The 17044-nt window shown below is 37.2% G+C and overlaps 1 protein-coding gene across 2 annotated transcripts in view; it reads left to right on the top strand.

The window, feature by feature from the left end:
* acap3b (ArfGAP with coiled-coil, ankyrin repeat and PH domains 3b) overlaps positions 1 to 17044 on the top strand; it is an 85979-nt gene that overhangs the window by 57946 nt on the left and 10989 nt on the right. For both annotated transcript variants that reach the window (XM_079597924.1, XM_079597923.1), the window contains exons 7-15: positions 2628 to 2672; positions 2760 to 2855; positions 4163 to 4237; positions 5424 to 5435; positions 14068 to 14180; positions 14261 to 14312; positions 14672 to 14772; positions 14846 to 14957; positions 16132 to 16340. In XM_079597924.1, the coding sequence (XP_079454050.1) occupies positions 2628 to 2672; positions 2760 to 2855; positions 4163 to 4237; positions 5424 to 5435; positions 14068 to 14180; positions 14261 to 14312; positions 14672 to 14772; positions 14846 to 14957; positions 16132 to 16340 (815 nt within the window). The remainder of the gene's footprint in view (positions 1 to 2627; positions 2673 to 2759; positions 2856 to 4162; positions 4238 to 5423; positions 5436 to 14067; positions 14181 to 14260; positions 14313 to 14671; positions 14773 to 14845; positions 14958 to 16131; positions 16341 to 17044) is intronic.

Raw genomic sequence — 17044 nt, 5'->3', positions numbered from 1 at the left:
ATCTTTTAGAGAATGTTTAAACTGTTTCTGTCTATGTAATGAAATTCAATGTTTTTTGGACCCCATTGACTTTCATTGTATGGACAAAAAAAAACTTAAACCTTTTTTTAATTTTCCTTTTTTAAAAGTCCAGTCACAAACTCTGTGTTTAGGCCAAAAACATTTCATTTTCCATCTTCATAAAAGCTTTGCCAGTTTCTGGACAGTCTTGGATGCTATTTTGACTTGGAAATGGCCGCCAGCCTCCAGTCCTCGCGGCTGCGGTCTGACGGATTGGGCCTGACCGCTTCTTCCCATCTTTACTCGGCCATCATCAGCTCTCATTTCATAACATAACGCGACCTACTTTGTATTCTCCAGGCTTTGTGTCCTTGTTTATGGTTTTCCCTCATTTTAGTTACCATCGATGTTCTGTTTTTAGTGAACTCGGTTGGTTGACAAAGATTGCTGTAATGGCTGTACTCTTTTGGTTAAGTGACCCAAGGCTGTTTTGGTAAAAAAAACTAGATGTTAGTGTGTTTTTCATTTACTATAGAGCAGTGTTTCCCATCCCTGTTCCTGGAGACACACCAACAGTGCACATTTTGGATGCCTCTGTTGTCTGACCCGTATATTTCAGGTCTTGCGTCTCTACTAATGCGCTGAGGAGTTGAATCAGGTGCGTTTGATCAGGATGAGGTGAAAATGTGTAGTGTTGGGGTAAGTTTACATCAAAACGATGTAGTTAAAAACAGAAAAGCTGTTTCTTTGCATTTTTCAAGTACAGGTGACAACGTTGTCAAAACGATCGCCGTTCACATGGATCCACTGGAAACGACTAAAAATGCTGTTTTCTGCTGCCAGGCCAGTAGTTGGCGATGTCACTTTTTAAAGAAACACTGCGCACGTATAGACTAAACACGTAATACGCATGCGCATGATTTTCCCAATAAAACACCGTTACCGTTTTCACAAATTTGTGTTTTTGTAGTTTATGATAACGGTATCATTTTCAAATTCTTTCACTTTGAATCCCATTTTCTCGAGTTTGCGTTTTCAGGCGCCCAAAACGCTGTTGTCGTATAAATAAATGGCAAAAACACATTCACATTTCATAGTTGAAAACGGTGTCGTGTAAATGGACCCTTGGTGTGCCTCCAGGAATAGGGCTGGGAAACACTGCTGAAGAGAAATGTTCAGCCACCATATTGTGTCATAAGAATATTTTTCTTATATCTGATGTTTCTGTTTTAAAGGGAACCTATTATGCAAAATTCACTTTTACATGGTGTTTGAACATAAATGTGTGTTGGCAGTGTGTGTACACAACCACCCTATAATGATAAAAATCCAACCAGTGTTTTTTTTTTTTAATCCCCATAAATCATAAGCACTGTCTCAGAACGAGCTGTTCTCAGAATCAATGCAATGTGACGTAGAATTGCACAAGCCCCGCCCACCACTGTTGATTGACACTGCAGTTTGAGCATAGACCCGCCCTGAGTGAGCTGGACACAGTCCGCCATTGTTTCGACGCTGGAGCAGCTGTAGAGTGTCTTCGAAAGCGATTGAGGTGTCTTGTTTTTTTGGATGTTAGAATAAACATAGCAGTCTTCATTTACTCTCGTTGTTACTCGAGGATTGATCAGTACAAGCTCTCGTGATCCAGCTCACAGTCTCCGGAGCGACAGGACTAACGTTACTGATCACGGCAGAAATGAAATTGAGAGCGAGCGCTTTATGACAGCTCGAGCTCATCGAGTCGTTTTACAGATATACAGTTTACCAGTTTATAAAGCACCCACTGAAAAGGTGTGTATATATTAGTTTACTGTTAGTTGTAATGAGTGTTTTGTGTATTTTGGTCATCATTCAGACGGGGTCTAACAGTTACTACAGCAGGCTTGTATTAATAGTGGAGCAGATGGCATATAAGTTCTAAACGTAATTAAAATAAACATACCTGTTCTATCTCTATTCAGCATATATTCTCTAGCTCTGTGGGCATTATTGTCTGACTCGAACACCGTTACTGTGAGTTTCTGTTTTGATATTATCATCTTTCTGTGAGATGAGATTGTCCTGAGCTGGTTAGGCTCCGCCCCTTGTGCGTGGAACCGCATCTCATTAACTTTTAAAGGAGACACACTAAAACGATGCGTTTTTCTCAGCCCCCCAAACATGACAATTTAAACATGCTGTAAAAAAATATCTGTGGGGTATTTTGAGCTAAAACTTCACATACACACTCTGGGGACATCAGAGACTTATTTGACATCTTGTGAAAAGGGGCATAATAGGTGCCCTTTAAAAGGATGTTAAATATGTTTAATATGTGAACAACAGGACAAAACTTGGCTGTAGTGTTTCTAATGGCCACTGTGTGGAGCAGGATCGTGTGTAATCGCATACAATGAATGAAAAAGGCTAAAAATGAGCTGGTTATGGGTTACAAGTGCCCCAAAAGTCTCAGGGTGCCTGTTCTTCACCTGGGTCCTCTCGCCTCATGGGACAATAATCATGCCAAAAATGGCTAGTTTGAACCAAAATGGCTTAATGGGCTGGTAACCAAAGGTTGTAAGTTTGAAACCCAAGATATTTTGTATTTGCACCTGCTTAACATGTGCTTCTCTTGATATCTTTCTCAGATCAATGTTCTTCAGGCCAAAAAGAAATTTGAGATTTTGGATTCGGTGAGTGTGTTAAAAAAACCAGCACATTAAACCAGCATTCTCCTTCTCCATAGTTTGCGCATTGACGGTTCTCTCTCTCCTCTGCAGATGCTGTCGTTCATGCAGGCTCAGTACAGTCTGTTCCAGCAGGGCTTCAACCTCCTGGACCAGATCGACCCCTACATGAAGAATCTGGCTGCTGAGGTGAGAGAGATCTGCACATCTCATTAACTGGCGCTCATTAGGCCCCTGTGCACCTGCTGTCCCGGGACACCTGCGCCGAATGCTGGACATGTGCTGACGGGCCCCAGGCTCCACATTAACACAGGCCTAATGAGTGAAAATGAGGGATAATGTCTATCCTTGAGGGTGACGGGCACAATGCATCCGTCTGAGGCAGGCTCATGCCCGGTACACATTGTACGATTTTGGGCTGTCCCAGACGAAAGATGACCAATCGTGGCGATTTAAATGGTGGACGGCCGTTGTCACAGTCTTGAGACCAAAGATAGCCTGCGATAGGTTTCTGACAGTGTCAGGAATTTAGCATGATCATCTCACAGTGTGTTTGCGGCTACAACCATTTACTGACCAGCCAATAAAATTTATTGATCAACGCGACATGGCTCTAAAACTTGAAACTACTTTCCTCAAGCTCCATTTGCAAGATTGGCAAGCCAAGTTCACCTGTTTTCCCTCGCCAGAGCCGTGTCCATATTCTCCTCTTTCGCTCTCTCCACTTTTTTCAGTGCACATAAAAAACACATTTGCCAAAAGTGTGATTCATCTTGCTCTAATTGTTTGACATTGTATACTTCTACACTAACTTGCGTCGTAGCCTACAATTTATTAGGTGTCATTATTGTAGTCGTACATGCATCTCGTACCCAAGTTTATTATATCCATGTCGATTACTGTAGCTGCATTAAAGACAAACTGAAATTAAAATTCACCCTATTTACTTAATATATTAAATGTCTTACTGTGCATGATTCATCAGTGCATGTTATTCTGAGGCAAGAAAGTTTTTTTTATTATTTTTTTAAAATAACTTTCTCAGCATTTTTGGTCATGTAATCAAGGCCATTATAATATTATATATATACTGTACATATTTAAATACATTGCCATGATACATTTTCAAGGTTAATGGTGTTACTGATGTCGTTTCATGTTGTCTTGAAATAGTGAAAGAAAAATGACACAGTTTAGTGAGTCTCTAAAGAACTGCACTCTTCAGTGGTGTTCCCAAGTTAAGCAATTTATTAATGTATTTTTGGATTATTATTATTATTATCATTATTGTTATTATTATTAATTAAAATGTAAAATAATAATAATAAATGAAATTATAATTACAAATAAAATTATAAATAATCATAGTAATAATTGTATATATTTTTTTTTTTTTAAAAGCACTGTTCACATGATTAATTATGGTAAATATATATATTATAGATATAAAAAATAAATCATCTTAATAACCCCATGTCCTGGTGTTTGTATTTCAGTTGGATCAGCTGGTCATAGACTCTGCTATGGAGAAGAGAGAGATGGAGCACAAACACGCCACCATACAGCAAAGAGTGAGAACATCTGCTTTCTCTCCTGTGTCCTTCCTCATTTTACACATCTTTCCACATCCTCCATCTTTCCGGTCCGCCTGAAACCTTCTCACTCTTTCTTTTAATTCTTCATTATGTCTCTTTCTCCTCTTCTTCTAACGGCCTCTTTCCATAACGGGTGATATGACGTTATTTCCAGAGCAAAACAACTATTTCACAAACCCACATCCTACACAATCTTCCCACTTCAGATCCTCCGTTTAATTGGACTAGACAGATCTAGGTGACTTCTGAATTATTAATCCTAAAATAAAATAAAAGTGGTAGAACGTGTTTTTCATCTGAGAGTCAGGTGTCAGGTAAAGTTATTTCCTCTGAAGCAGTGACACACTTCCTGTCATAATATTGTCTCTCACTCAAGCCCTTTGCTGTCATGTTCGTGCTTATCTGACAGTTCGCATAAACGTCAGCGTGTCTGAGGAACTCGGCCGCTAGTGATAATTCACGAAGAAAGACTGTGTGTGTTTGTGCTTCAGCTACATATGTTCACGTCTGTTTGTTTGTAGTGCCTTTGTTCAAAGTGCTTCATCACCATATCAATAAAGGATGAAGTCCTGCCCTGTCCAGATCTCTGCGGGAATTTGGCCCTCAAGACACACACACACACTCGCTAACGTCCATCTGCTAGCACACTGCTAGCCAGCAGACCCGAGCCAGAAACTCTGACTTTTCCAATACGACATAAATCTTTATCGACATACGATACGATATAAATCTTTGTCTCAGCTTGTCTATGTACAGTATTGATAACAGATGAGCACATTTCTAGACAAAAGCGTGTGTGTGTGTGTGTGTGTGTATGTGTGTGTGTGTGTGTGTGTGTGTGTGTGTGTGTGTGAAGGCAGAAACTAATTCTAAAATAGATCTAAACACCTCACAGTGATGGAGAGATCATCAATCATCATTCTGTGACCGCGCAGGGACGATTAGCATTGATCATTGGGATCTGGACGTGGCAGTTTGCCTCCGTTGATGATCTAATGTCCATTACCAAGATAATGGATGTGGTTTATTTACAACTGTGCACAGTTGTTTATGAATGCATGCATGCAACGTATTGCAAAAATGATCAAATCTGAACAATAAGAGACTCATTTTCTTTCTCTTTTTCCTCACTGTCTGATCTCGCTGTGCCGCCCACTTCCAGACTTTGATACAGGTGAGTCCGTTTTTCCTAATTCTCACCCTGGCATAGACAGACGAATGAATGGTGGCAATGCTCATTTTGCTCTTGGTTTGGAAAATATCCAATGGTCACTAATATACCGTACCTACCACGAAACTGTATTTTGGATTATTTTATTAAAAAAATATATTTTTAGGAATTATATAGCTGTTTTTAACAAACAGATCTAGTCATTGTCACTCAAATGAAAGATAATCTTTAAAAACACTGAATGCAATCTTAATCCAATTTTAAAATACATTTTCTTCTTTCCATACCATATATTATGTTGTGACATCTTAGCTCATTTTAGTTTTTAGTGTTATATTTGCATTTTAGACAATATTTTAGGTTTTATTTAAAATAGAATAGTTTATCTGTCATTCTCTCTGGTTGCTAAATAAATGATCACTAATAATTAAAAAACATTATTAAATGTAATCTAAAAAACACATTAAATACATTTAATACATTAAATGTAATCTATTTTTTCAATACAGCATATTATAATCTTGTCACAGTATAATTTAATAAAACTATTAAATGTAATCCTAGGGTGTTTACATCACAATGATGTACTACAAATTATAAAGTTTTTCCTTTTTTGTTGTTTGTGTACAGACGACAAAAAGTCAAAATGATCCCGTTCACACGGATCCGCAAAAAGGATTAAAAACACTGCATTCTGCAGCCAGACCAGTAGATGGCGATGTCACTTTGTAAAGAAACTATGTGCACAAATTATTGTTTTCTTTTTTCTTTTTTTTTTCTTTTTTTTTAGTTTACATGGAGACGATAATGGTATAGTTTTTTAAAAGCTTGCACTTTGAAACTCCGTTTGTGAAAGTTTGCTTTTCAGGCCCCAAAACGACTGTCGTAAACGGTCACTTAATCGAATTTTAAAATGAATATTCCTTATTCCATACGGTAGCCTATATTATGCTGTGACTTGATCTAAATTCACTTCTAGCATTAAACTTATTGATTTTAGTTATATTTTAAAACCTTTTGGACAAAAATACTATACATTTTATTAAAACAATATATATTATCTCTCATTTATCGGTTGTTGTTGCTAATAAACATACAAGCCTACTACTTATATGCTTAGTTATGAAATGAATTTTGTGTTGTTGATGTTGTAACATGTTACATTGTGCATTTTGTAGATGCTTTTTTTTGCATTTTGTTTCAGTTGTTTCTCAACGAATGTGTTTTTATGAGGTAGTTCAGTCAGCCTTAGGGATGAATTGATTCATAATCTATAAAGAATTGCTTTATGGCAGTCACATCTCACATGCCCTGTTTGGTGTAATCGGTGTGAGTGTGAGCAGGAGGGGAGACGGTGACATCACAGAATTACATGGACAGTAGGCTTAGGCTATACAACATTTGTTCCATTCAGGTTGTTTTGTTCCTTCTAGTGACAATCAAATAAGAACTTTTCCCTGGAAAATACATTTTCAGAGCAGCAGGTGTCTATTTGATGCATGTTCAGACGTTTCTACAGCAGCATTGGAAATTACATATACTTTTAAGAGAGTAAGTATTGCCAAAAATAAGTCTTTTGACAAAAAGCTGGCACCAGAAATTGATTCCCGTGTGTTTTGAGGCTGTCAGAGCCACGTGAGGCCGAACCTTTTGCGTCACTAGGACACTTGGGAATTTCATCTCAGCAGAGCTCTAAGTAGCTTAGGAAACTCTAATGAAATACAAAAATTGATTTTTCTATGGATTTCCTCTTCTTTTGTATGTGGGACCAAGGCTCTTCAGCTCATATTCAAGTTTATACTACTTAAAATCTTAGTAAACTCATATTTTTATTATAAGCAGAAGATATTAATATATCAAGTCTGCAAAAATGTCTTCATGTGTTTGCTGTTCTCATGAGAGCTACGTTGTTGATTTCAGATGTGTGCTGTTAAGGATAGAAACTAGGATAGGAAGAAGTATTTTAACATAAATGTACAAATTTAAAAGAGTTGGTTTGTGGATAAAAGACATGATTTTCATTCGTAAATTGATTTAAAAATACATTAAAGTGTAGGTCATACATACAATGGCTTGATGATCTATTCTAAGAGAAATTTTTTTTTATATAATTGGGGGGCATAAAGTCACGTGGTACCACTGACTAGATATCATAATAAAGAAAAAAGCTTCATTACCACCATAATGCATTGAAAATCTGCATGCGATTTTTGCATTCCCATGTCCGGTGGAATGTAAGCTTATAAAACAGTCTTAACTTTAGTATTTTTCAACTAAAACCATATCGTATCTGATCAATAACTTCTCGTTAATGAGCGAATGTGCAAAAAATCTCAAGGTTTTAAATCCTTTTTAATGTCAAGATAATGTCAAGGTTTTAAACCATATTACTACACTTGCCCCCTCTGGTGCTGTTTTGTAGTTTTTGACAGAAAAAATTATTTATTTTTTAAATAATTTTTTACTTCATCGGAATGGAAAGAAACGTTGGCACTTGCTATGTGAACACAAAAAAATATCATGGACATGATTCGAAAAGGTTAAATGGTCCTGAAAAAAAGTCACACTTGTGCTCCCCGCGGTCAAAAATGAGCAAATTGGATATTAATGGGAAATTAATTTCTAGTGGAAACGTTTGGTACTGCATCCAAACAAATTCTTACTGAAATCTCTTCTTTTTTTTTACAAAATCAACCGCAAATTTGGAAAACAACTAATTTAGATTTATGGCTTTGTTTTTCTCACCAAAAAATTTTTTTTACAAGAAAACTCTTAAATTGTTTGACATAATCTTGTATGGGTATTTATATTAAATTCACGCGTTGCAACATGCAGCTCCAGGTGTGTCTGTGTTGAGACTCTCGAGTCAGCCGAGGTCTGCAAGTGTCTCAGTGGGCACTTTGCCTACTTCTGCCCTGGCCAACACCGCTAAACATAGCAGATGGCAGAGACCCGATGCTTAGGGAGGGCAAGGGTTGGCGCGCCAAAAACATGGACAAATTAGTGCCACCAACTGTCCCGAACAGGCGGAGCTTGATTCAAGAGCGCTGCACACTCAAGTGCACACGTGTGAGTGAGATTGTCTGCAGGGCAACTGTTATCTAGAACATGACTTGCAGATGAATTGAACCTCCTGTTTCTGTAACAACAACAACAACAAGATTTTAGAGGCCAACATGAGCTAAACATTTACATGACAAAATCTGTTAGGAGTCTCAGCAGAGCAATTTGATGTGCCATCCTTTTTTTTGTCCACATCCAAGCTTCTTTTGCCAGTAATATAGACTCATTTGGACTTCTTTGTGTGGGGACTAGACTTGAATAGCTTTGTATTAATGCTATAAAAGCATAATAAAAGTCCTTATTCGTTTTCCCCTCTGTCCAACTATCAAATCTTTTTCATCAAACAATCCCTCACAATTGGTTGTGCAACTCACAACATTTTTAATTTGACATGATTGATTTTTTTTAATGTTTTCTGGCCAGTCATGGCATAATTTGTGCATCAAACTTCATTTTTTGTTGAACTGTCTCTTTAAGAGTGACTCTGTTGCACAAATATTTATAGAAAAAAGAATTTGCCCATAATTGTTTACTGTTTTTACTGTACTTTTGATCAAATGAACATAAAAAAATGTATACTCTTACCACCCCTGTTTTTTAGTACATGCAGTACATTAGTTTGTGTATTAATGGTTTTTAAAAATTACAAGATAAAAGGAAAAGCAGATGTTCGAGACCGCCAGAGTACAGGGACAAAAATAATTGTGTAACAAAAAAGGAATTTGAATTACAAAGAAAAGTAGGTTGCTAAAGAAAAGAGCGAGGAACATTTGACCTGCGGATGAAAGAGAGTGAGAAACTAATTTGGGAGAAAGAGAACAGCTGTAAAGTCAGTAATAAGCTTAAAGCGTGCAGCATGGCATTCAGTACGTTTCGTCCCGTATGTTCTGCACACTTCCACAAAACAGCATGTTGTCCGGTGACCTGTTGACCCCGAGGGGTGATTAACATCTCTACCAAGTTCAGTCACACAGCCTGTGAGAAAATGTTAATCACAGAGTGTTATTTTAGGGCCATTGAGATACTATTATACAGGTGAACCTCGAAAAATTTTAATATCGTGCAAAAGTTCATTTATTTCAGTAATTCAACTTAAAAGGTGAAACTAATATATTATATAGACTCATTAGATGCAAAGTGAGATATTTCAAGCCTTTATTTGTTATAATTTTGATGATTACAGCTTACAGCTTATGAAAACATTTTCACAATATTCAAATTTTGAATTTGGGGTTTTCTAATACATCTGATTAAAAAACACATTTGGAAGTGGCTCAGAACGGATGCGTTATAATTGGATCTTTGCGGATTTTTGTGTTTACACGTGTGCAACAAATTCCGATGCGAGTAAGAAAAATAGATTTTTTTGTGCCATTATAAGCGTTGCCTGTTTCAAGTTCCGTTTTGTGTTATAATGCTTTAAATATGAATTTAGGTGGAGGGTGAACCAACTCAAGTGTAAGGATAAGGAGATGCGCTTCCCCTTTAAAAATAGATTTCCTTGAAATAGTTTCAAGTTACATGTCACACGCAACCAAATACAGAGAAACGCTGCAAATACTCACAACGCAACCAAATGCAGAAACGCACTGCAAATACTCACAACGCAACCAAATACAGAAAAGCACTGCAAATACTCACAACGCAACCAAAGCAGAAACGCACTGCAAATACTCACAACGCAACCAAATACAGAAAAGCACTGCAAATACTCACAACGCAACCAAATACAGAAAAGCACTGCAAATACTCACAACGCAACCAAAGCAGAAACGCACTGCAAATACTCACAACGCAACCAAATACAGAAACGCACTGCAAATACTCACAACGCAACCAAATAAGGAAAAGCACTGCAAATACTCACAACGCAACCAAAGCAGAAACGCACTGCAAATACTCACAACACAACCAAATACAGAAAAGCACTGCAAATACTCACAACGCAACCAAAGCAGAAACGCACTGCAAATACTCACAACACAACCAAATACAGAAACGCACTGCAAATACTCACAACGCAACCAAAGCAGAAACGCACTGCAAATACTCACAACGCAACCAAATACAGAAAAGCACTGCAAATACTCACAACGCAACCAAATACAGAAAAGCACTGCAAATACTCACAACGCAACCAAAGCAGAAACGCACTGCAAATACTCACAACGCAACCAAATACAGAAAAGCACTGCAAATACTCACAACGCAACCAAAGCAGAAACGCACTGCAAATACTCACAACGCAACCAAATACAGAAACGCACTGCAAATACTCACAACGCAACCAAATAAGGAAAAGCACTGCGGTCACTTTTCCTGAATGCCCCCCTCCCCCCTTTTTCGAGGGCCTGCACAGACCCCTTCAAGCCCAAGCCGTGTGGTATAATGACCTCGCCCAGTAGCAACTACTTTGCAATGCATAGCAACACGCTAAAAAGCAACCAGAGCACCATAACATCTGACAATCATAAGCAGCATCCTGCCATTGTCTCAGTGAGTTTTGAATAGACAAAATCTCCAGAAAATGTAAAGTTCCAAGAACTATATCCAAAACATTTTCTTTGTAAATGGCATTTGAAAGCAGACCGTGAACGCTGCCAGCTGCGATTCCTGAGCGAAGCAATGGGCGGAAGCATCCTGTTGATTTATCAGATGAGTTATCTGCAGAGATGCCTGAACAGTGTCTCTTCAATGTGAAGAGTTACGATCTCTCTGGCCGTCCCACCACCTCACCGTTTTACTACCTCCTCGTGTTGCATCTGTCACTCCTACACATGCACACACACTAACTCAGTCTTTTATTCACATGTAACGCGCTTGTGGCACCCTTGGGGTTTCTCTTTCTCAGTCTCTCACAGAGTTACGCTGTTTCGCAGACTCAGCTGCACTAGGTGTGTGTATGAGCATGCGGTGCTAACATACAACACAAAACGTGGCGAATAAAGGACTGTGAACCAGATTGCATTTGTTTATTTCGCAATTATTTCAAAAGCTATATGGGAACATAAGCAATTTTGTTTCTTTGTGTTGAAGGATTTGGCGAATCATTTTACTTGCAAAATGTGCAGTTTCACTTTTACCTCAAACCATGTTTGAGATGATGAAAAGGAGAAATATTTTCTAAATCTACTTGAAAATGCGTGCCAATTTCTTGGAAATTTAATCTTATTCATGTTTCATGCATTTATACAAAAAAAATGTATTTTACTTTTATTTGACTATTTACTATTATCTTATTATGATTATTTTAAATTTTAAATTATTTCTAACTTTTCTACAATCTACAATCTATTTGTAATATTTTGTAATAATTTTTTTTATACACACAAACATATTAGTTATTATATAATATTTATTACAAACATGTTATTTTATATAGTTTTACATAATATATTTGTAATATTTCGTAATACATTGCTTTCTAAATTAAATGCTCTACTAATGTTATAAGAAAAATTAATGGGTAAAATGTATTTGCCTGGAAGTAATTTTATGTATAAATTGATCTTATGGCACTAATTAAAGTTCATCCATAGGTGGAGTAGCCTAACTTGTCAAGGTAGAAACAATAAGGGCATTTTATCTTAATTTGTTTTGACAAATTAGGCTTAAGGATTTTACAAAATAATTTTACATTTAGTTTGATTTAAAAAAAAAAAATCCTTAACAATTGTAATATCTCATGCAATCCATCCACTTGTTAGAGAGTGTGAGAGCTGGAAGAAAAGGCTTCTCATGAGCAGTTTAGGGGCAATAACGCTTGCTTGATTAAACAGCAATGGTCCCGCGCACTGTCAGACAGATGGACGGGGCATTTTAAAACGCGACTCTCGCGAGTGGGGAGCGCGCTTGAGCACCTCGCGCTCATAAATCCGCGAATGACGCGGTGCTTCTGTAGGCAGTGAAATAATGTTTGCGGTCGGCTCTCTGACTGAGGTCAGGGGGCAAAGCGAAGAGCAGGGCACATAAATCGACAGCTGTATGGTAATCGTGTGAATATTGAGCAGTAGATGGCTGATGCGCAGGCTCGCCGCTGGCATTCGCGTGTCGCTCGCGCTTGAGTGAGGAGTGCGCACGAGGGCAATGAAGCGCGTGCCTTTGACTTTGACGTGAGATGACTTCACTGTAGGGAATTAAGACTGAGCTGAGCTCTTAGGGGAAATTGCTTGTTGCTCAATTATTACTGATGCTTCTGGATAAACATTTTTTAAAGATGAAGATATTGGGGAGGTTGAAGTATGCCTTGGTGAGTTAGAATAAATTAGTTGTGCTTTATATCAATATAAACTGTTGAGATATTATTTGTTACACGTACTGTATACATATTTTATTACTGTATTTAACTTTAATATTTTCTTGAGTAGTCCGTATATGTCATGTATTTTTTAGTTAGTGTTTATTTAGTATTTAACTTATATCTTCAGTGCATTATTTATTTAGTACAGATGTCTTCGACCTTTTTCAGGCCAAGGATGCCTTAGTGGATAGAGATGAAGCAGGGACTATGTACTATAAAACTAAGTGTTGCATTTGAAATATAACATAAAACACTATTATGGTACCATATTAATCCTGTAAAGCCTGACATGGGAAAAAAGGCTGTTATTATGAAATTGAACAATTTATTTGGACCTTTAGACAAAACATTTAAAAACGTTTAAAAAGGTTTGCATATATGTTTGAGTATCATATTTGATACATCAGGCTTTTATGGCCCATATACTATGATATAAGAAAATGGAGCTCATACTAAGGAGGAAAAAAAATATTCAGAGAGACAATTTGTTGTTATTTATTTGTCCAAAACAAATAAGATGAAATTCTAAAAGCTTGTAATGTGAATCAGTATGAGATCTTTGTGTAACAGACTACTTACATAAAATGCATATACATATCAGTTGTCTGATATTGACATGTTATTATGTAATTCTTGTTTTTTTTTACACGTGTTTCTGTAATCGTTAGGTGTAGGGGTTGGTTCAGGCCATTAGTCTGATATAAAATCAATGGAAATCTATGCAATGTCCTCACTAGTGAAACAAACGTGTGTGTGTGTGTGTGTGTCTGTGTGTGTGTGTGTGTGTGTGTGTGTGTGTGTGTGTGTCTGTGTGTGTGTGTGTGTGTGTGTGTGTGTGTGTGTGTGTGTGTGTGTGTGTGTGTGTGTGTGTGTGTGTGTGTGTGTGTGTGTGTGTGTGTGTGTGTGTGTGTTCGGAGCACAAAACTTGAAACATCCATTGGAATGTCAGTGTCATTGATGTTGGAGGAGAATCACTTTAGAAAGCATCGCTAACATCTCAATAGCAACACAGTTGGTTTATAGATTGAGCAATTCCTCAAAGTCACAAAAGCCATTAAGAGGCTGCCGGTCATTATTGATTGAAATAAGAGGGATTAGATATGGCTGCTATGGTCATGGGGATTATGTTTTGACTGATAGGGATTAAGTTTTGTCTTTTGTCTGTCTCGCAGAAGACTTAACAGAACAATAAGGGTCCTCGGTACTGACGGACAAGGTCTAGTTTCTGTGTGTGCTACTGATCATGTAGAGCTGCTCTGTTTTGCGTGACAGGATTTTGCTTACGATGACTCCAAAGCGGAATTCAACATGGATGCTCCCAATGGTGTCGTGATGGAGGGATACCTGTTCAAGAGGGCGAGCAACGCTTTCAAGACATGGAACAGGTGAGAACAGGCTCTAAATGTATGATTTTTCCAAGCATTTTGTGGAGAAAATCTAATATTGTGTTTTCCTCTCGTACCAGGCGATGGTTTTCGATACAGAACAGTCAACTAGTGTATCAGAAGAGACTAAAAGTAAGTGGTTAAACTTCTACCGTACCCTATATGGAGCCATACAAAGTTATGTCAGGTGCTTCGTGTATTAAAACTTTGTAGGGGTTCATTTTATGGATTTCTTTTTTATTTTATTTGATGAAACAGCTCATAAACATACTTTATCACTAATTAAAAAAAACATTAAAGTATTGTGCAATCATTTAAGACATTTATCCTTATATAGAACCTTTTTGAGTCACGAATGCCAGGGTTCTATATAGAACCCCACTTAAGTGTAGAGTGTAGGATTCCGATATGTTCTTTTACAGATACTTTTACTGCTTTCAAGTGCTACACATGACTATTGTGACCTGACCTTGCAATCTGCTGTGTCGCAGGACGTTTTGACTGTGGTTGTGGAGGACCTGCGGCTTTGCTCTGTGAAACCATGCGAGGACATTGAAAGAAGGTTCTGTTTTGAAGTGGTGTCACCTACAAAGTGAGTACTGTGTCATGTGTGTGTATGTGTTTGGGTATGTACGGTATCTAATGTGCGAATCAACCCCCATCAGGAGCTGTATGCTGCAGGCTGACTCGGAGAAGCTCCGTCAAGCTTGGATTCAGGCGGTTCAGGCCAGCATTGCTTCTGCCTACAGAGAGATTTCTGAAAACTATTACATAGAGGTCAGTCTTACTAGCAACTGCTCTGAGAAGCTGTATATAATGTGTCTGTGTCACGCTATGCATGGCATGTAACATCAATATGAACTGTAAAACTGGGGAAAAGTCATTTCAAAGTTCAGATCAAAGTTTGGAATTGGGTCAGGGACAAATAGGAGTGTCTAAAATAAAGAATAAGAAAAATCTTATTATAAAATCTTATAAACAATTGATTTTAAATCCTCATTTACAGCTCTTAAAAATGTACTAAGTTTTGATTTTTTTTTTTTTTTTTATATATATATACCATTTCAAGCAAAGTATAAATTGGATGACTTTAAAAATGCCATGTGGTATAATAAAGTAAACATTATAATCTTCCTTAAACATTGACTACACTTGAATGTACACATCATAATCATTAATTTTCAAATATGTTTCAAGGTAAACATCATAAATTATTAAATCAGAACAGTCTTTTACAATCGGAACTCATTTGTCTTTTTATAAAAAGGTCAAATTATCAGATGGGATGTAATTTCCTGTTTTATGGTTGTTGTTTAATTTTTTTTACATATCATAAATTAATAATTGATACATATCATTAGAGCTGGGTGGGAATTGTGGCATTTTATAATCTGTACTAATTTTGCCTTTTCATACAAAAATCTTATGATCAGATATTTTAAGAGGTTTATTGACCTTGACATACAGTTAAGAGGATCTCCATAGGTCCTTTCTGTGATGTCATTTCCTGTTTTATGATTGTTTTTTCTTCTGTTAGTCGCACCATATGACAGAACAAGGGTTTGTTGAATATTAATTAGCAGTGAAATGCGTATGCCCCTAAAAATACGTGAGTGTACATATATTTTGAAGATTGATATACAGACAAGTATTATAAATAATGAAATCATATAATTGAGGATTACATTTGGGGGAGTTGCACCACATGACATTATACGATTTGAACTAACCTTGCCTTGTCATAAAAATATCTAATTATTATAAGAGGCTTACTGTCCTTGAGACACAGTCATGAGGGTTTTCTCTCTGTGATGTCATTTCCTGACTTTTTTTGTACGTTGGTCGCACCACATGACAGGACAACTTTGTATAAATTATTATAAGCAGTGAAGCTTCTTTTATGTAGTGACCCTATTACATAAATTGCATTTTACATTGTACTGTTTGCCAGCGTCTGGACAGGACAGCTTCTCCCTCCACGAGCAGTATCGACTCTGCCAGCGAGCCGCGGGAGCGTATTATTAGAGGAGAGAGTATCTTACAGCGTGTGCAGTGTCTGCCGGGAAACGAGATCTGCTGCGACTGTGGCCAGGCCGACCCGCGCTGGGCCAGCATCAACCTCGGCATTCTGCTCTGTATCGAGTGCTCTGGCATTCACAGGTGAGAGATCACTTCCTTTGTGGAAGTTATACATTATACTAACACAAAGCAATATAAAGCAGGTACCGAATGAAAGTGAACAACTGAATCCCTTCAAGCCTGTTAGCATAAATGTATCATATTCAATTTTAAAAATGTATCAAATAATTGTATCATATATGGTCATGTGACCCAGGGTGGCGAATCCTCGTGATTCATTTTAAAGCTAGATGGTGGGGAAGGTCGAGTTAACGTATAAACAATAATTCATGGTTTTTTTTATGCGTGTTATATTACACATATTTGGTAATAATTGTGTTAGACACATTAGGTAAATGTGAATGCCTGCTGTGCCCAAAGACAAGAAGGCAAGTTTTAAAGAGGAAACACACACACGCACACACACACACACACACAGAGCCTAAAACTAACTTTTTAACTAACTTAAGAAAATTTACCGGCCATGAAACTCTTTTTGCAAAAACAGGCTGTAATGACACCAACATTTTAGATACCAGTGAAAATTCACAATTCTCGATACCATAGCTAAAATTACCAGCCTTACGAATATAAATTTAAAACATTATTAAAGACAAGTAAACAGTCAGTAATAAAATAAGAACAAATAATCAAATTACAAGCAAAAGCACAAAAAAATAAACAAATGAAATAAACAATGCTTTTCAGGTTTTTCAGGTAGGTAGTTTACAGGCACAGAAATTGAA

The sequence above is a fragment of the Phoxinus phoxinus genome, assembly GCF_949152265.1.
Source record: "Phoxinus phoxinus genome assembly, chromosome: 22".
Lineage (NCBI taxonomy): Eukaryota > Metazoa > Chordata > Actinopteri > Cypriniformes > Leuciscidae > Phoxinus > Phoxinus phoxinus.
This window is presented reverse-complemented; position numbering and strand designations above follow the sequence as displayed.